General features: G+C 39.0%; 1 protein-coding gene across 1 annotated transcript in view; it reads right to left on the bottom strand.

Annotated features, from left to right (window-relative positions):
* LOC124595300 (xanthine dehydrogenase-like) overlaps positions 1-22,393 on the bottom strand; it is a 414,231-nt gene that overhangs the window by 126,665 nt on the left and 265,173 nt on the right. The window contains exons 17-18 of the mRNA XM_047133986.1: positions 19,003-19,186; positions 4,143-4,338 (exon numbers count right to left, since the gene is read on the bottom strand). Coding sequence (XP_046989942.1) covers positions 4,143-4,338; positions 19,003-19,186 — 380 coding nt within the window. The remainder of the gene's footprint in view (positions 1-4,142; positions 4,339-19,002; positions 19,187-22,393) is intronic.

Raw genomic sequence — 22,393 nt, 5'->3', positions numbered from 1 at the left:
GCTTGGAATGGCTTCTGCAAGTCCTTGAAAGGATTCCGTATCTATGTGGCACCAGATGTCTAGGTACAGGTCAAGCAAGTTCCTCAAATTACAGGATGGTGGTTTACGGGTACACAACATCCTTGAAAGGATTCCATATCTATGTGGCACCAGATGTCTAGGTACAGGCCAAGCAAGTTCCTCAAATTACAGGATGGTGGTTTACGGGTACACACATGTGTTCTGATGGGTACACATCAGGCACATCTGCTGGCCATGAGATCAATGTGAGTTCACCATAATTCCCCTCAAACCACTGTAGCACAATGCTGACCTCGCAACAAGACAGTTATTCTGCTGGAAAATGTCATCACACTAGCGAGAGACTGTAAACATGAAGTGATGCAGGTGGTTCATAGTAACATTCACGTAGCACAATGCTGTCATGATGCCCTCGATTACCACCACAGGTCCCATGAGAGACCAACTCAATGCATCCCATAGCATAATTCTGCTCCCACCACCCTGCATCTGTGGCATGGTGCATGTTTCGTGCAGCAATTCAGCTGACTGAAAGTATATTAACACCCAACCATGGTACAACATGAAATGTGATTCATTTGACGGGTGACACATTTCTATTGATCCACAATGAAAATGCAGTGATGCTGTGCCTACTGCAATTGTAACTGATAATGATGTTGGGTCAACACAGGAACATGTATGGGTTGTGTGATGTGAAGCTCAATTTCAACAATGGCCTCCAAATGGTGTGCTCTGACACACTTGTGCCTGCACAAGCATTGTACTGTGTTATCAGATCTGCCACCGATCACTGTCATCCTGAATTACACAGAGAAGGGTCCTCCAACCTCCACATTTTGTGATGGGACATGGTCGTCCAATACTATATGGCCTACTCATTATTTCACCATCCTTCTACTGTTTTCCATAGGTGCTAGACACACAAGTATGCTAACAGGTGATCAGCTGCATCATTTCAGAGATTTTGGTTTCCAGCCGCAGTACCACAACAGTGCGCCCTTTGTCAAAACTGATTATATCAAAGGATTTTTGCATTTGCGTCCCATATCTTTGCTATAATGATTGCCCCACTTCCACTTACATTCTTTCCTTACTGCATCGTGTGCCCGCAACATCGCCAGCAGGCATTCAACCTCGCGACGGGCAGTGGTCATAATGTTTTGGTTCATCAGTGTATATCAGCTGAGTATGTAATATTAAGAAATATCTTATTTTATTTTTAAATCTAACAATGGAAAATCCAGGATGGAATGTAACAATATTACGAGAAGGAAAGTTGCCACTCACCATATAGTGGGGAGACTGTTACATATAAAACATTTGGCCTGTAAGGCCTTCATCAAAAATAGGCATCGGACACAAACACAACACACACGCGCACACACACACTCCATGATGGGAGTGGCAACTGGGTGGGAGTAAGGAGGAGGCTGTGGCAGAGAGGGGGAGGTATAGTAGGATAGGTGTGGCAGACAGCGCATTGCTGCTAGGGAGTGTGCAGGAACAAGGTGTGGAGTTGGGAGGTTAGACAGAGGGCAGTGGAGACGTGGGGAGAGGAGGTAGCAGAAAAAGAGAGAAGTAAAAACAATGGGTGCGCTGGTGGAATAAGGGCTTTATGGAGCTGGAATGGGAATAGGGAAGCTGGATGATGAGGAAAATTCACCTTTGTTAGTCATTGTCCCCACCCATCCAGCCTCCCTGTTCCCGTTTCAGCACCATACAGCCCTCACTCCACCACCACAACCAGTCTTTTTACTTCTCTCCTTTTCTGCTACCCCCTCTCTTCACCTCTGTCTTGTCTTCTGTCTAACCTCCCAACTGCACATAGCTGCCCTACCCTCTCCACCTCATCCCTGTGCGCTTCCTAGCAGCACTGCACTGTCCGACACCCCTATCCTACTATCTCTACCCCTCACTGTGCCAGCCTCATCCTTACCCCCACCCAGTTGCCGCTCCCATAATGAACTGGTGCTGCTGCTCGCAGTGTGCCTACAGATGCCTTAGACTGCAGTCATGTGTGTGTGAGATGCATTTGTGTGTGTGTGTGTGTGTGTGTGTGTGTGTGTGTGTGTGTGTGTCATCTATTTTTGACAAAGGTCTTAAAGGCTGAAAGTTTTATTTGTAACAATCTTTCTGTTGTGCCTATCTGCGAATCAGCATCTCCGTTATATGGTGGGTGGCAACTTTGCTTTTCATAAACTTGTTATTTTTTATGGACTGCAGTTTTTACTCTGTACGAGAATCCATCGTGAAATGAAACGGAATTTTCTGTGCAAATTTCCCTGTTTTATGATCTGACCTTGTATTTTTTATAAAAATTAATGGTGATCTTTTTTTCTTTTGCAATGTACCGGGTGATCAAAAAGTCAGTATAAATTTGAAAACTGAATAAATCACGGAATAATGTAGATAGAGAGGTACAAATTGACACTTATGCTTGGAATGACATGGGGTTTTATTAGAACCAAAAAAATTCAAAAGTTCAAAAATGTCCGAAAGATGGCGCTTCATCTGATCAGAATAGCAATAAATAACATGCCAAAGTAAGACAAAGCAAAGATGATGTTCTTTACAGGAAATGCTCAATATGTCCACCATCATTCCTCAACAATAGCTGTAGTCGAGGTATAATGTTGTGAACAGCACTGTAAAGCATGTCCGGAGTTATGGTGAGGCATTGGTGTCGGATGTTGTCTTTCAGCATCCCTAGAGATGTCGGTCGATCACGATACATTTGCGACTTCAGGTAACCCCAAAGCCAATAATCGCACAGACTGAGGTCTGGGGACCTGGAAGGCCAAGCGTGACAAAAGTGGCGGCTGAGCACACTCTCATCACCAAACGACGCGCGCATGAGATCTTTCACGCATCTAGCAATATGGGGTGGAGCACCATCCTGCATAAACATCATACGTTCCAGCAGGTGTTTACCAGCCAGGCTGGGGATGATGCGATTCTGTAACATATCGGCGTACCTCTCACCCGTCACAGTAGCAGTTACTGATGTTTTGCTGTCCAGCGCCATCTGCTGGACATTTTGTGAACTTTGTTTTCTTTTTGGTTCTAATAAAACCCCATGTCATTCCAAGCATGTGTGTCAATTTTTACCTCTGTATCTACATTATTCCGTGGTTTATTAAGTTTTCACATTTGTACTGACTTTTTGATCACCCTGTACATTTTAATTATTTGCTCTTAGATAAGCACACACACTTAATTAACTATTGTGAAATGCCTAAAATAGCAAATGTGTGTAATAATTAACATTGGTGTTGTCATAGATATGGAATGTCCCTGTTTTGTCCATGGCAACCACCTCTATTATAAATTGCTTTACTGTTCGCATACATATGTCAAACTCTCTAATGTCCATTGAAATAATATATCATAAATTGTGTTAAGTTGTTATTTTGATATAACTGTTAATTCTGTGTTGTCTTTTGACTTTTTCTATATCTGCAAGGTGTCACAGGTCTAAAATGAAATTAATAATAAGAAAATAGATTTTAAGACCCCTCCCACTCTTTATATACTGCACGGATGGAATTGTGATAAAATCTGAATGAGTACAAAAGCACACATGCGGTCATTTTTCATGCATATTATCACTGAACAGATCAAAGAGGAACAAATAATACCATTGTGAGATACCCTATGTCAACTACAATATGACTGGTCGCAGAAGAAAGTGTAGAAACAGATTCAGGTGCGGATATACAAAGATAGTACTGGTTTCCGCACACCATAGGAACTGAGTCATGACAGCAGAAATAATTATATTTGTTATCAAAACTGTTTGCTAATCTGCAGTATTTCTTCTCTTTACAGTGAAAGGATACTGATTTTTGGTACCAAAGAGTTTCTTACACCCATTATATTCTTCATTATCTTTTATGTCTCTTTTATGAATGAAAGATTTGTTTGAGAACCAAGAAGTTGTTATCAATATATTACTTTCCTTCCTTGTATAACATAGTGCACTTTTATTTTATGTGTTCCATATTATTAAAGAAAAAAAGCCTTGTGGCTTCCATATTATTAAAGCAGTAAAACACCTAGAGCAAAGAAATATTTTCATAAAGAAAATATTAAATAGAAAAGATTTTGTCACATCTTACCTGGTGCTCTACAGTAAGTATTGGCTGGAAGATCAGTTTTCACACAATAACCACTTATTGTCCATCTACTTTTATCATAGGCATTCTGAAGATGACCCATGGCCCACGTAACAACATTTTCATTACTACAATATCCTTTGTTGTGATGTATTTTTGCATCCATGTATGTTATAACCCCAGAGTCATCAACACCAGCCTAAAAATATATGCAATATTGCCAAATAAAGACCTTCCATTAAATGGAACACAGAAGTCACAGCTCTGATAAATCACTCATTGAAAATATGAGGTAATAGTGAAGCATCAAAAGTATTTTGCAGTAACTTCTTAATGTAATTCAAGTCAGTATTTGTTGTTGTTGCAAACATACAACAGAACTCAACATCAATACATAAAAAAGATGCTCTGACTAGTGTATCTGAGAAGTATGAGGTGTCATTCAGTAGCAAGAATGCACAAGTGTAATTATGTATGTAAACAAGGGTAAACTGTATAGAGATATACACCAGATTACCTACCACATGCTAATGTTTAGAAAATTCATTATTTTGTGAGTTTATATTTCCACCAATACTAAATTTAAACACAAGACATTCCCATTATTTCAAACATAGTTTCAGGTTTTGATGCAAGAATTTGAATGTATGTGTCACCTAGGAGGAAACATGTACATAAACATTGCTGGAAAACTTTGTGTCTTTACTGAGTGACTGCCGCCAGCACATGCTTAAACAGGCATGAGGAGATAATGTTGTTACTGTCTGATGTGGTAGCTGGTTGAATGACACTTATATAACAATGTAAAAGCCATGCTCTACTGAAGATCCAATCTGAATTAACATATAAAAATAGAAAAACAACACATCTGTCACTAATGAACATAACATGCAAGGAGACAGAGGGTAAGTAAAAATACATTATACAGCCTGCATGAAAGTTTCATACAAAAACTGCAAAGAAGCAGCCAACAGCTGCAGTTACCAACTGGAAATTTGTGTGGGAGAGATTGCAGAAGCTCACATGCTAACTCAACTAGTATATTTAGTGTGAGTCATGTGAGAAAAACTAGAGTCAGACTTATAATACGTGGATTATAGTCTAAGTGCAGAATTTCTTTGGTGTAGGCCTCACTCTGGCAAGAACGCTACTTCATGATGAGAGACATATGTAACTGATAACTGCTGTGAGGGTGAGCCAAATGCTCTATGGATGGGTAAATAGCTAAAGGAAATAAGATTGTAATCCTGGCCTCTGAGGATAGTAACAAGACTGGCTGTGTACTCACGTAGTATACTGTCCAGTCACATTAATGTGACCACCTGTCAAAACCCCGAAGAACTATGTTTTGCAGCTTAAGATGTACAAGAAAAGAGGCAGTGAGGTTCTGGAAGGTACTGACAGACATGTAGAACTGTGTTGACTTCAGTGCCGTGGCCACGTGCACTAGGATTCTTGGCAGGATCCGTGGACTGAACAGCCCAATTGAGGTGGTCCCACAGGGTCTCAACTGGGTTTAAATCTGGGGATTTTGGTGGCCAGGGAAAGTAAACTGGGTGCAAGGGTGGACATGATCTCCAAGAACAGATGTGTACTTGGGCTGACCCACTGTGCCTTCCAGAACGACGAGATTACCCGATGAATGCCATGAAAATATTCCCCAGCCCATAACGCTTCTTCCTGGTTGCATGATGTTTGCTTTTGAATGTTTCACACTGTGCATGCCAAGGGCCATCTGTTCAATGGAGCATACCATGATCCAGATGACACTAGCTTGTTAGTAAAGGATGTTGTGTGATAATTAGCACCGTTTCAAAGAGTATAGTTCAATACATAAGTTCATGGCTTGTAGAAAAGAAACAAATGCTTAAGCACAGAAAAACTCAGTTTTCACTGTTTCTATCACACATTTCAACAAAACCTGACGTTTTAATTACACAGAATCAGCATATGATTAGTGATACTGATCTTTTCAAATTTCTAGGTGTTCAAGATGGTAAACTGTCATGGAAACCCCATGTTCAGGATCTAGTATCTTGTTCAAACACTTAATGCTGCCATTTTTACTATTAGAACAGTATCTGAAGTAAGTGATAGTTTGACATGAAAAGTACTATACTTTTCTTAATTTCATAGACTTAAAACATATGGTACTATATTTTGGGATAACTATTCCCATTCTCAAGGGGAATTTCTGATTCAGTAATGAGCAATAAGTGGTGTAAGTTAGTGAACATCTTGTCGACCCCTGTTCATTAGTCTAGGTTTTCTGCCAATATAGGTGTATACACTTTAATGTTGTTCCTTGTTAACAATATCAGCTTATTCCCAAGAATTAGCAGCTTTCACTCAGTTAATACTAAGCAGAAATCCAATCTGCATTTGGATCCCACCTCTTTGACTCTTGTACAAAAAGGCATGCAGTATTCTGCTGCATCCATTTTCAATACGAATTCCAAAATTTTAGCAGTAATACATGAACTTTCAAATCTAATCTGAAGAGTTTCCTCATGGGTCACTTCTTCTATTTTGTCAAAGATTTCCTTGAAAACTTAAGCTGATTCCTGTGTTATATTGCCAACTGCATTTATATAATCTTCTAGCTTGATGCCTTTTTAAGATTCATAAATACTTCATTCTATCTACTATTACTTTTATGTTGCAATATCATGTATGGACATGGTGCATGACCAAGGAGATTTGCTCCTCAATTTGGTACTACAGAACTAAATAAGTAAAATAAACAATAAAAAAGGCTACTTGTTGTCACTCAGTGGGTGTCCAGCTGTGGTAATGGTACACAAATTCCAATTTTTGTCAGTGATGAACAGCAGTCAGCTTGGGTACATAAATCAGGCAGGCTCATATGCAGCAACGTTTGCTGAACCGTTGTTGAGGAGGCACTACTGGTAGCCCCTAGATTCATCTGGATGTTCAGTTGCTCAGCAGTTGCATATCTTTTCACCTGTACATATCTCTGCAGGCATCAGTCAGCCCTGTCATCTATGGCTTGTGTTGCATCACAGCTGCCTCATCCCTGGTTTTCAATATCACCATTTGGCCATAGGTGTTGTACTTTAACTACAGTGGTACATGAACAGTTTACAAACTAAGCTATTTTGGAAATGCTTCCACCCTTGGCCTGAAAGCCAATGATCATGCCCTTTTGGACATCAAGTAAACTGCTTCTAAGTTCAGATTGGAAAGTTTATTGCAAGGATAAGTTAGTCGCCAATGGTGGTGGCGTGTTTACTGCAGTAAAAAATTTGATAAAATCTAGCAAAGTTATCACAGATTCTGAATGTGAATTAATCTGGGTGAAATTGAGTATCAAAGAATGCTCAAAAATGGTGATTGGATGCTTCTATAGACCACCTGGGTCAGTATCTGTAGTTTTAGAGCGGTCAGACAGAACTTGCAGAATATCATTAGTAATTTTCCTGATCGTGCTGTTGTAATAGGGGGTGACTTCAACTTACCAGGTATAGATTGGGAATGTTATGCCATCAAAACTGGTGTCACATACAAGGATTCGTGTGGCATTGCTCTGGATGTCTTGTCCAAAAATTACCTTGAGCAAATAGTTAGAGAACCAACTCGCGAGGGTGACGTTTTAGATCTCCTGGTGACAAATAGACCTGAACTTATCAAATCAGTTAACATAGAGGAAAGTATCAGTGATCATAAGGCTGTGACATCATCTATGACAATGGGTCCTACAAGAAATGATAAGAAAGGTAGGAAGATATATCTGCTCAGCAAGGGTGACAGGATACAAATTTCAGAATACCTCAGCAGTCAGCATCAAATATTCAGTGATGAGGTTGAAGATGTGGAGAACAAATAAAAAAAAATGCAAAGGCATTATTCAATATGCCCTAGACAAGTGTGTTCCGAGTAAGATGCTAAGGGATAGGGAAGATCCACCATGGTTTAATAGCCACATTAGAAAAACAGTACATAAACAAAGAGCACTTCATCTCAAATTCAAGAGAAGTAAACACCTAGCTGACAAACAAAATCTGAACAAAGCAAAATTGTGCGTAAGGAGAGAGAATGAGAGAAGTGTTCAATGATTTTGAAACTAAGATATTGTCAATCGATCTGAGTAAAAACCCTAAGAGATTTTCATCATATGTAAAATCAGTAAGTGGGTCAAAATCATCTATTCATTCTCTCAGTGACCACACCAGCACCAAAGCAGAAGATAACAGAGAGAAGGCCGAAATATTGAATTCGGTCTTCCAAAACGAAATTCAGCCTTCACCACGGAAGATCGTAACACTGTCCCTCCTTTCAATCATCGCGCTAACATTGAAATGGCAGATATTGAGATAACTGATTGCGGAATTGAAAAGCAGCTATAATCACATAGTAGGGGAAAGGTGTCAGGACAAGATGAGATACCTATAAGATTCTATAAAGGTTATGTGAAAGAACTTGCTCCCCTTCTAACAGTAATGTATCATAGATCACTGGAGTAATGAAAGGTACCTAACAACCGGAAAAAAGTGTAGGTCATTGCCATTTTTAAGAAAGGCCATAAGACAGCTCCACACATTATAGTTCTATATCGTTGACATCGATCTGTTGTAGATTTATGGAATATGTTCGAGTCTCGGTCCGGCACACAGTTTTAATCTGGCAGGAAGTTTCGTTTAATATGTTTTATGCTGAAGAACTACGATTTTTTGGGAAACAAACATCTCTGCTATAAAAATCAACAAGGATTCTACAAACAGACATCCTGCAAGACTCAGCTTGCTCTGTTCCTCCATGAGATCCACGGCATAGTGGACAACAGCGCTCAGGTTGATGCCATGTTCCTTGATTTCAGTAAGACATTTGACACCATCCTGTATTGCTGTTCAATGAAAAAAATACAAGCTTATGGAGTATCAGAGCAGACTTGCAAATTGAATTCATGACTTTCTTGCAGATAAAACTCAACACGTCGCTCTTAATGTAATAAAATCTACAGATGTAAGGGTAATATCTATCTGATTATCTCTATGGAGACTTAAATGAACGAATTTATATCATTCCACCAGAAAAACTTTTAGAACAGTATGGAGACTGAAGAAAGCCGTTTATGGAATCACAGTGTATGTGCACAGTTGGAGAGCACCAGCACGAATTTACCATAATCCCCTGGCCACCAAATAACCTGGGTGATCTCATCATTCTGGAAGGCATAAGGGACCAACACAACTATGCATCTATCCTTGAAGCCATGTCCATCCCTGCCTGTGGTTTGTTTTTCCTCAGTACAATGATATTTACTAGTGGCACAATGCAACATGTCACACAGCTCGCAGTGTACGTGCACAACTGGATAACGCCAGCATGTGTTCACCATAATCCCCTGACCACTAAACAACCCAGGTTTAAACCCAATTGAGAATCTGTGAGACCATTTCAATTGGGCTGTTTGTGCAATGGATTCTCAACCAAGAAATGAAGCACACCAGGTCACAGCACATCCACATTGCTACCTTCCAGAAGCTCACTGACTCTCCTTACTGCACATCTTGCTGTGGTCCACACTGCAAAAGGTGCTTATTCAGCCTTTTAACAGATAGTCACATTAAAGTGACTCGGCAGTGTATCATATGGAATCACCTTCTGGGATACATCATCTTTATGAATGAAAGGCTTCACCGCCAGAAAGTGTACCTTGAAGAGTACTGATGATGGAATTAGGTATAAAATACCTGATTACTAGAGAATTACAGCACTTCTTTTCTCTTGTGAAATTTATTGTAAACAATCCATTACAGCTCAGGAGTAACACAGACGTCTATGGTTATAATACTATAAGAAAAAAATGATCTTCATTACTCTTCATTAAGAATGAATTTAGTTCAGAAAAGGGTGTATAACATTGCTACCAAAATCTTTTATCATTTAGTCCATGATATACTGATAGACAGCAAAGCTGAATTTGAAAGGAAGCTTAAAAAATTCCTACTGGGCAACTCATTTGATTCCATAGAAGGGTTTTATTTTAAAATTTGCATCTTATTATTGCAAAAATTTCACAAAGTTGCTTGTGTTATTAAACTAAATATTCAAAGACTTCATCTGTAAATGGTCAGCAAACATTATCACGTAAGTTAATATCCTGTAATCAGACTTGACCCATGTCATCATGATATATTGTGTCCAGTGACCCATGGATTATATAGCTAACTAGCTCCCAGAAAATGGCTGCAGCGAAATCATGATAGGCTGAAGTCATTAAACACTAATTGAAACAGTTCTTTCCTCACAGTGACAACAATCATTGCTCGTGCTAGTAAACAATGTAATACAGATGCATTAGATTTACTCTAGCAGACACTGTTTACTCCATCAACAGAAATTAGTTTAAAAACAACAACCTCCAAGGAGATAACAAACTCATCATGTAACTAGAAACTGTTTTTCTATTATAGTGTTTCTAACAAGGTACCATTTGAGTGTGAGGTCGCAAAAACATCAATGATGTTTACAGCACTTGGTGTCCCACATATTGTCTATCATGCAACAACAATATTGGCTACTAATGGCAACAGGGGCAGGACTGGAGGCATCCAACTGTAAGGTAGTTGAAATACTTAGTCAACAAATAACTCACAAAAATGCTACAGTACTAGTGGTGTTGATGCACAGTAGATCAATAGCAATGATAAAAAAAAGCAAGCATTGCATTTCATCTTCAACAACAGTTGCCAATGTTGTCACTTCATCATAAAGGAACGCAAGGAATTTTGCAGAGTATTTCATCTACAACAACAGTTGCCAAAGCTGAGACAGATAATCTGATACACTGAAGACAACACACTGTCTTAAGCAAACATTCTATTTAAGGAACATAAAAGTAACTACAGCTGTTCCCTCTACCATTCATTTTCACAGTAAGGGATGTTATTTTGAAAGGCTACAAGATTTTCTGCTATTTTGTTGTTTTGATTCAAAAAAGAACACCATCTGATTAATAGCAAAATCCTGTGCTAACATGATATACAAATGAGCAAGTGTACATAGTTGCGTGTTTTGGTAAAGTTGAGTAGAAAAGTAATTTTGAGAGTCAGAACTATCTTTACTATGTATGACAGTTTAGTGTGGAGCATGGTCTGTTGTGCTTATTCTATTAATTTGCATGAGATGTTCCTTACATACTTTGTGAGGTAACAAAAATTGTAGCACCAATGCTTGAAGAGACTGCTGCACTGTGCACTGTCCCAATGAATAGCAATAACTCGAACATAATATACAACAAGAACGATGTCAGTACAAGCTGTGCAGACTGTCATTTGACCATCAGACCTTGCATGTACTTGATATGATGGAACCAGACTACACAAAAACTCCCTCAAACAATTAAAGTAGCTTTATTGACCACAGACACAGAAGACAGTGAAAAATACACAGCTTGTTCAATTGGTCTGATCTGGCAATTCAGAATCAGTTAACATGCAGGGAACAAAATATCAGAGTTATCTCATAACTATGCCAAATCCTTATGTGCATGCGAGGTACAAAATATAAAAATCATAAACGAAGAATAACATCTCTAAAAGACAAGTATATAAAACACAGTGCATCTGTTGTGTGGCAAAAAATGTTGGATAGCACGGTGTTTGTAAATAAATGCACATGGCACACATGGTGCAACACTACATAACAGAGCACCACAAATGTCGACATATACTGAACCTTTTTGTAATAGCATTTTTTGTTTAATTGGTTGACTGTCATAATCTGAACTGGATCTCAGTTAACATAAAGGAGTACACTAATGTCTTGTCTGGTGTATGGTCAAATGCAATAAAATGTTATTGTAATTACAAGCTGTCAGAATACTGTTTTAATAGATGCTGGTGTCGAATCAAGATTTAAGAAGATTTCTTTTAGTCAGGAGTTGAACAACTAGAACAGGGCAGATGCGTAGTTCACTGGTAACACACACATCAACCAAACTCTTGCGAGTTCTAATCTCAGGAATTTCATGTAACATATAGTTAACTATGAGCAAATATTATCTGGTTCACATGCAGTAAGAGCCAGTCTGGTGATGATAAAATGATGAAATGTTAAATTGTACACTTCATGAAACATTAAACCGCAAAAGCCTTCAGCTATAGAATAACCCTTCAACAGTGGAGGAATTCCACAGCAGCTGAAGCTCACCATGTCTTCTGTGGAGTTTACTCATGCAGCAGGTTGTGCCTGATATCCTTATTAAGTGAGTAACTTGGGTAGAACTGTCTGAAGAGATTTCGGGATTGCATCCAGTCATCGTAAACTTCACTCTGAGATATTATGACTGGTCACTTCCAGTCATCTTCAGGTGACCCATCAAAGACTGACAAAGACATTCTCTGCTTCTTCCTATATAGTGTGCTGAGAGCATTCCCGCACATTCATGACAATACTCTCAGAGTGCTGTATACGGTAGAGATGGGCAAAACTGTTCTTTTCAGAGATCGGATCAGAACTGTTCACTCCCTGAAATGAACTAGCTCTTTTTCATGACTCACCACTCATTCACAACAGAAAATAAATGGAAGGCACATTGCCCTTTAAACTTGGTTTATTCCAGTACTATACCTGTATTTTGATCTTATTTCATCCTATTTTGAAGTAACACAGATAATGAGTAAGAATTTTGTATTGTTTATTGAAATTTCCACGATATGACAAAGTTTTTGATTATTGATTTATTTTGCACTATCGTGGTTTTTCGGGCAATAGGAAAATGTAACTTGAGATTTACATTAACAATATATTTGGCTATAATGTATTAAAATTTCATTAACCTCGTACAAATACAGTGCAAGCCATATATTTTTAAAGTGAACATTTCCTTCCAAAGACGCCTAAAATCGCAAAATCCGTACTACAATAAGAAAAAAATATATAAATTTGACTGTAAGACCAAAGTGCTGCATATAGCCTTCCGCAGAATAAAACAAGGAAAATATTGGTGTATCACTTTTGCTATACGATTATCGGTTCGCTCGTAATTAAAGTGTAAATTCGAGTGACCATAATAAAAAATCCTATAGTAAGAGGAGCCGTCAGGAACCTAATCTGATCAGTTTAAACAAATAAAAATAAAATAAAAACAAATGATGTATACATAACATAATTATGTAATATACATAACGGTATTACTACAAAGAACAATATCCAGTAGAGACGAACTCCGATGCAGAGGCGCTGAGTCAAGCAGGTCGAGCCGCGAGCTGTATTACTGCGTGAGCTAAGACCGCAGAGAACAGAGTGACACCTGAGTTGCTTTGCTCAACGCTCTGGCTAGAGTCGAGAACGGTGGGGTGAGCGTTGAGCGGGCGAGTTCCGAGGGTGGGGGGAGTGGTGAACGGCCACCACTCACCCGCTCGGAGACAAATCGTCCTTCTCTTGCGAGCAGGTTGTTGCAAGTAGTTCTTATGTTCTCTGCTAGGAGGCTCTCTGTCCTGTTGCTTGCATCAACTGCCCAGAGGGCAGGACGTGCAACTGAAACGATCGCCGACGGAGTGCTATGCTAAGTTAAGGTGCGCCAGACACTGTACGCGGCAGAGGAAGCACAGAGAGGGCATGGCATATGTGAAACACAAAATCCAATGGGGCACTGCACAATGCAGGCAGCCAAGGCAGAAGCAGGGTAGAGGCTGGCACTGGCTGTGTTGTGTGGCGTGCAGTGTGCTCTGACCAGCAGAGGCCCCACTGGTCTGCTCCGACTCTGACTCCGACTCTCTCTCTCTCTCTCTCTCTCTCTCTCTCTCTCTCTCTCTCTCTCTCTCTGCTGTGGGAAACGTTTGGAGCTACCGTTCTTTTTTTCTGAATCACTGATTGTTCACTCCTTTGAAAGATTCAACTCTATGAATTAGTTCAGGAGCGGATCCCCCACCTCTAGTATACGGCAGAGTGGAGACTTCTTCATCAGTCTTCGATGGCTCACCTGAAGATGACTGGCCTGTGTCCAGCTGAAATATCATGGAGTGAAGTTTATGACAACTGGCTGCAATGCCAATATCTCTTTGAACATTTAATTCACCTGGAAAAATGTTAAATTTCACACTGGGTAAAATTTTTGAAACTTTGCCTCTTTTACTGTCAGATCACTATACTGAATTTTCTGTCATATGTCAGTGCTACTAATGGAATGTCACCTCTTGACAGATAGCATTTGAATGTACAATATACAACATTGTTACTAATTGATTTACCTATATCAGTAGTCCTTTGTTATATTTCATAGTTTTCCACAAACTCAAAAATGAAGTTTCAAAAAAGCTGAGTTGCAAAGAATGAAACAGCTTTCATGTGCTTCATTACATAGCACAAGCATAAAATCTACAGCACTCTAGTTAGGGACTGCATATTGAGAATGTTTTAATGTATTGCATCTTTCAACTTTTTCATATGTCTATGCACACAACACATGAATTTAATTAGTATATACATACTAAATAAATACTCTAACTCTTCTAGCACCTGAAAATAATTTTGAGACAAAAAAGATCATAAGGAACGTCAAGCATGTTGGAGAATTCAGCACCCTGACCAGAATGCAAGCACAAAAATGCAGCACCTGAGGCACTGGCACCGCATCTCATTGTTCCATGAAAATACGTAAGTGTACCAATGCACAGAGCTATGAATAAGAATGATCACAGCAGCCCAAATTGAGATACTAGTTTCACTGACAAGGTACAAATAAAACCTCAATTTTTCTATGAAAGATGTTGCTTATGACCTGTATCAGAATTCTTTTAAGGCGCATGGAACTCATATCAGGCAGGAGTAACAGAGGATGTGAAGACACAAAAAAAGGAGAGAGTGAGGTGACAACCACTAATAAAAGCTTCAAAAGAGGTATGCAAGCACGCTCTATTGATGAACAGAACTGAATGAAATATTAACATACACTCTAAGGGTGCACAAAAGAGTATCATGATACACTATGAAGAAATTACCAGAATGTGGAGTACATGCACTGACAAACAAATGATTACAGTTTCAGAAAATGTGGGTGACTTAATCAAGAGAAAGAACTTCACATATGGTGCGAGTCAATAATCTGTTGGTCCATATCTGGCACTTATGAAAGCAGTTATTTGGCTTGGCACTGACTGACAAAGTTGTTGGATGACCTGCTGAGGGATATTGTGCCAAATTCTGTCTGATTGCCACATTAGAGCATCAAAATCCTGAGCTGGTAGAAGGACCATGACCAGAATACTCCAAAAACTCTCAACTGGAGAGAGATCTGACAACTTTGTTGGGCAAGGCAGGCTTTGTCAAAGACAAAGACATGCAGCAGAAACTCCCATCACGTGCAGGCAGGCATTATCTCACTGAAATGTAAGCCCAGGATGGCTTGGCGTGACAGGCAACAAAAAGGAGCATATATAATAGTTGATGTGCCGCTGTGCTGTAAGGGTGCCATGGATGACAACCAACAGGCTCCTGCTACAAAATGAAAAGGCACTCCAGACCAACCCATTACTCCTGGTTGTCACACCATATGCCACACAACAGTCAGGTTGGTATCCCGTCTCTGACCAGGGCATCAGTTCAAAGTGGGACTCTACACTGAGGACAATTCTGCTCCAGTCATTGAGATCCCAGGCTGAATATGCCCAACACCACTTCAAACAGGTTTGTTGGTGTAAGGAGGTTAACAGCAGTTGGAGTGTGGAGTGCTGTGAGCTCAGTCCCCTTTCTGTGACCTACCTATTAATCGTCCTTGTGGTCACTGAAGCACCAGTTGCATGTCAGATCGATGATAAAGAAGAATTTAGGGCTCCGTGTGCCTCTCTTATGATTGCTCAGTCCTCAAACTTTGTTGTCCTTCTCTGTTGACCACTTCCTCCTTGACACTGTGTTCAGTCATGGTTCACCCATTCCTGCCAGAGTTGTTGAATAACGGCACTGCTCATATTCAAATGTCAAGCAATTTGCCGATTACTCCAACCAGATTCTTTGAGCCCAACTACACGTCCTGTACCAAGTGTGGACATTTGCATATATTGTTGATACACCTATCTGCGAGGCTCAGTTGCTGTTCAGCAATGTACATGGAATGAAATTCACAAAGAATTTATGCCCTGCTATCCACACTTCTTCACTCCACCCCTTTGTCCCCTTCACTTTGCACATTTCTAGACCCGTCCCCCAAAATATCAATTAAAGGATCATGATTGTCTCTGACAAGAACTTCCACACGTTTATTTACACTCTATATTTCATTATCTCCCTGCATTGCAGCCAACCTCACATACTGCAGTTTTTATCTCCATAAAGATTCCTAAAAATTTACTTTGTAGTTACACAGTGTATAAGACAGCAGCGCCAATACATAGCTTTCCTTTAAGTACCTTATTGTGCTGCCTTTTGTTTCTTGGAAGTTTCATTAATGTGTAACAACTCACATCTTCCATGTGCAGGGTCATGCTATATAGTGTCACATGTGTTTATTTACATATTGGCCATCAAACATTTTTCGCACCAGCTCCCAGAGGAGCTGTCTTAGAAGTGTGCTTACTGTTAGTCTTGTGATTTAGTCATATTCCTGTCAAGTTACTTGGTTACGAACTATATACGGTATTGATTCATTTTTGTATCTCAGGGAAGACGCTACATGTTGTGAAACTTCTCAAAGCCACTGCATCTTAATAGTTCCCATTTATGTTCAATGCAATAGTTTTGTTCATTCCTTACTTGAGAGTTTACGCTCATATAATGTTCAGACTAGAGCTCAACACTACAAATTCAAAGGTCAGATGGTGGAAAAGCAGCCAGCCTGACATGATCTAGCCTGTACTACGGCATATGAAGAACTCAAGCTAGTAGTTAAGCCTTCTACCATGACTGACATGCCGGAAGTGACAGAACTGTCAGCATCTAGACTTTCTGTGTGTTTACTGCTCTTCTTGTCAAACAACCCCATGCTCCGAATTGTGAAAGTGGGGGCCAGTTTTCTTTATGCTGGAATCACCACAGATTCCACAAAGTCTGACCATCAGTATGCAGTAGCGATTGAAGGTGTAATAACAACATAATCACCTACAATAAATTCCTATAAGAAGCTGAAGACAGAATTAATTCATAGAGGCTCAGCATCTCAAGAAGATCTTAAGTTTCAACTCAGGAGGATATCGGCGACTGGAAGCCATTGCAGTATATAAGGCACTTGAGAAACAAGGTCAACACTGCCACTGTACCTGACAACTTGCTATATGCGTTATGGAGTGGTCACTAGTGCCCTTGCATATAGTGACAACATCGTGTAGCACCATATCAACAATGATGATAACACACGTGGACTATGACAGTCTTGCAGGCAAGGTTGATGTGCTCAGCAAATAGATCTGAACTGTTATCTAGGCACTCTGCTTCCCCAGAAGGGGTTAATGTAGTGAATGAGCTTCAGTTCTCTTGCATTATAATGCAGTGCAGTGTTGAGTTGGGTCGTGTGCCCATGAATATAGAAGTATATGTTTAAGTAACATTACAGTGCAGCTGTCAATCACCTTTCTGTGTCAGCCACCGTGGGCGCTGGTGTCAGTGGTGCATTATTCCAAGCCCTCAGAGAATTTTTAATATCTTTACAAGTGTTCTTGTGTTGTTCTTTTCCTTAGCAACAAAAAACAGTTTTATTTCAAGTACATTGTATAAATACTGAGGTGGAGAGTTGTCAATCTACGAGCTTGTTACTTCCTTGTAAAGAGTTTGGAAATTCCAATTCCATTCTTTCCTCTTAAGGAACTCTATTGCTAATGTATGTAATTGTATCATTTGTCTTTGTCATGATTCAGTGCCTCTACTCATGAAAAAAGATGTATGCCTCAGGGGAATCACAGAATTGTGACGAAAGAGAAACAGCTATTTGCCAACTGTCACAAAATTGGAACAAATAGAAAACACCTCACAGACACAAAAGTGCATCCACTTTCAATAAGCTACCACAAGAATTCAAAAATCTTAGCAAAAATTCACGCACTTTCAAATTGAAACTGAATAATTTCCTCATAGGTCACTCCTCCTATTCTGTTGAGGAGTTCCTTGAAAAATTAAGTTGATTCTTGTGTTATATTGTTGACTGCGTTTACACAAACTTATGACTTGTCTTTTTTTTTTTTGAGTTCATAAACATTTTATTTTATCTGTTATTACTTTTGTGTTGTAATTCCATATACTGACAAGTTCCATAACCTTGGAGATTTGCTCCTCAATTTGGTCCTAAGGAATTAAACGCGTAAAAAAATAAATAAATAAATAAAAAATAAAAAAATCTGTTTAGTTGTTTATGGCAGTACTGCTCAGGTGTTTCAGTTTTTGTGGCACCATTGTGTAAAAGAGTATCTTTGTTCTGTTTGTGTAAATGGCTAATAAACACTCACTGTTTGGAGACTGTGCTCATACTGTTTATCAGGAGTCCCTTGAGAGGAACATTGACAGTAAATTGACAGTAATACTGGAAATATTGAGTGTTGATTCACAACTGATTTACTTAGAATATGAAAGTATTTGATACAAATATAATTGTTGATGTATCTGTATATGGGATATTTTGTGGTAACAATCACTTGAATACCTATAAATAATGAGGGGTGAGTTTTTGTATTTTTAAACTGGTCAGAGGCTTTTAATCTGTGATGAAATCACATTTTTATAAGGAGGACTCAAGAGAACCAAAATATTTATAAAACATTGAAAAAAGAAATATAGGGAAGGGAGAATATCATAAGGTACAGTGCCTAATAAAATGTCTACTGTTTACAAAAATATTTTTCACAAAGATGTAACCTGGTTTCTTATTTTTCCTTATGAGTGCGGTTTATTGAGTTCTGTTCTCACATGTACTTACCTCATAATCTAGAGCAACATCAAATCTTTTTCCCAGTGACTCCATGCATGTCTCTATGTTCAGAATCAATCTGACTGGTCTGTTCTGATGATAAGCCGCAACAGCACATGCAGCAGAAATTTGTACACTGCGTGAGATTTTACTTCCATAAGCCCCTCCAATTCTTCGAACTTGTATATTTATCCTAGTTAAATTAAGTAAAAGAAATGTGTGACTGAATGACAAATAACACTTTACAAATAAAATAAAGCAGATGCAAAACAAGTTCAAATGATAATAAATAATTTTTATATGAAATAGGTCTGTATTGAATACTGTGTTCATATTTTGAGACTACATAAAAAAAGCAAAAATAAACTTGAAAGATATGGCAATGTTTTAGTCTCATAAAACATTGCTTGTTCTGATATTGATATAGCATCCAAACTGTGACTGGCTGCCAATCTTTCCAGTCACCAAAATCATCATTTGCATTACATTAATCATATTCCATCAATATGGAAGAGGGATCTCTAGGATGCAGAGAGAATTCCAAGCTGTACATTGTACTTAACATTCAGTACAACAAAATGACTTTATTTTAAGAAATGTTGTAGTGTTAGACCATTAGAATTCCTTATATTACAACTTAATACATTAATTTTGAGAGAGTCTGTAACAGTACCCATCAACAGAGTAAAAGGGGTTGCCCAGCAGAAAGTTCTTTAATTCAGTCTTAAACCCCACTACATTACCCACAAGGCATTAAATATACTCTGATAGGTAGCAGAACACATATGAATCCATCAGTCTGACAACTTGCTGTACTAATATGAAACTGTTGCAGTGTCTGTAAAGGTTGATTTTGGTTCTCGTATTTTATTCGAGTTTTGACCTAATTTTTGGGAGAAGAGAAATACTGATCATGACAAAGAACATCAATGAATACACACTGAGGTGATAAAAGCCATGGGATACCTCCTGGTATCATGCCAGACCTCCTTTCACACAGCATAGTGCAGCAACTCAACTCAAGTCATTGGAAGTCCCCTGCATAAATATTGTGCCAAACTGCCTCTACAGCCATCTGTAATTGTGAATGTGTTGCCAGTTCAGGATGTTGTGCACGGTCTGACATCTCAATTATGTCCCACAAATGTTCACTGGGACTGATGTTGGGTGATATGGACAGCCAAATCATTCACTTGAATTGTCCAGAATGTTCTGAGACGGTGCACTGTCATCCATAAAAATTCCATCATTGTTTGGGAGCATGAAGTCCATGAATGGCTGCAAATGGCCTCCAAGTACTGCCCACACAATACAGTCTTTAAATAGTTAAATGTCACCAGTAGGAATATTCTGTGCCTTATCCAAAGCATTTGACTGTGTGAATCATGGCATTATGTTACAGAAATTACAATTCTATGGTATAAATGGAAGAGCATATAGCTGGTTTAAGTCATATCTACAGAACAGGAAGCAAAAAGTTTCTTTATATGGTTTAAGTAATTTAAGGAAGTTACCCACTTCATCTAAATAGAGTGAAATTACATTAGGTGTTCCACAGGGTTCAATCATGGGTCACCTTCTGCTTTTGATATATATGAATGACATCCCTTCTTATCTGAAACAAGAAGCTAAACTGACACTGTTTGCTGATGATATAAACATCATCATTAATCCAGTGTAAGAAACTCCAATAGAAAATGATACAAATAATGTCTTTGGGAAAGTTATTAATTGATTTTCTGTGAATGGGCTTACTCTGTGCTTTCAAAAAACACAGTACATCCAATTTTCTACTGCAAGGAGTACAATTCCTTCAATAAATATAACACATCAACAGAAGTCAGTAGCCAGGGTAGAGGGTACTAAGTTTATGGGTGTACATATAGATGAGACTCTTAATTGGAAAATTCACATTTTGGATCTCCTAAAGCAACCAGGTTCAGCAACTTTTGCAATCAGCATAATTGCCAATTTTGAGGATATATAAATTAGTAAGCTAACATACTTTGCATACTTTTACTCTCTGATTACATACGGAATATTATTTTGGGGTAACTCAACACTTAGGAAAAAGCATTCACTGCTCAAAAGAAAGTGGTCAGAATAATGTGTGAGGCTCATAGTCGTGTATCTGGTATGCATCTGTTTAAAATGTTAGCAATTCTTACAACAGCTGCTCAGTACCTTTAATCAGCAATTAAATTTGTTCTCAACAATGTGGACCAGTTTAAAAACAACAGTGACATTAACGATTCTAATACCAGAAGAAAGAAAGACTTACACTATCCTCTCCTTAACCTATCCCTTAGGGGTTGCGAAGCAACTCATATCGCTTGATACGGGCAAGTTCAGGTCAAGATTGTATACCGATTAGGTTCCTTTCAGATTACGCTGATACAATAGCTCCCTACTTAGCAATCATATACAACCGCTCGCTCACCGATAGATCTGTACCTACAGATTGGAAAATTGCGCAGGTCGCACCAGTGTTTATGAAGGGTAGTAGAAGTAATCCATCGAACTACAGACCTATATCTTTGACGTCGGTTTGCAGTAGGGTTTTGGAGCATATACTGTATTCAAACATTATGAATCACCTTGAAGGGAACGATCTATTGATACATAATCAGCATGGTTTCAGAAAACATCACTCTTGTGCAACGCAGCTAGCTCTTTATTCGCACGAAGTAATGGCCGCTATCGACAGGGGATCTCAAGTTGATTCCGTATTTCTAGATTTCTGGAAAGCTTTTGACACCGTTCCTCACAAGCGACTTCTAATCAAGCTGCAGGCCTATGGGGTATCATCTCAGTTGTGCGACTCGATTCGTGATTTCCTGTCAGGAAGGTCGCAGTTCGTAGTAATAGACGGCAAATCATCAAGTAAAACTGAAGTGATATCAGGTGTTCCCCAGGGAAGTGTCCTGGGACCTCTGCTGTTCCTGATCTATATAAATGACCTGGGTGACAATTTTAGCAGTTCTCTTAGGTTGTTCGCATATGATGCTGTAATTTACCGTCTAGTAAGGTCATCCGAAGAACAGTATCAGTTGCAAAGCGATTTAGAAAAGATTGCTGTATGGTGTGGCAGGTGGCAGTTGACGCTAAATAACGAAAAGTGTGAGGTGATCCACATGAGTTCCAAAAGAAATCCGTTGGAATTCGATTACTCGATAAATAATACAATTCTCATGGCTGTCAATTCAACTAAGTACCTGGGTGTTAAAATTACGAACAACTTCCATTGGAAAGACCACATAGATAATATTGTGGGGAAGGCGAGCCAAAGGTTGCATTTCATTGGCAGGACACTTAGAAGATGCAACAAGTCCACTAAAGAGACAGCTTACACTACACTCGTTCGTCCTCTGTTAGAATATTGCTGCGTGGTGTGGGATCT

The sequence above is a fragment of the Schistocerca americana genome, chromosome 2 (genome assembly GCF_021461395.2).
Source record: "Schistocerca americana isolate TAMUIC-IGC-003095 chromosome 2, iqSchAmer2.1, whole genome shotgun sequence".
Lineage (NCBI taxonomy): Eukaryota > Metazoa > Arthropoda > Insecta > Orthoptera > Acrididae > Schistocerca > Schistocerca americana.
The sequence above is the reverse complement of the archived record's forward strand: the minus strand, read 5'-3'. Positions and strand labels throughout refer to the sequence as shown.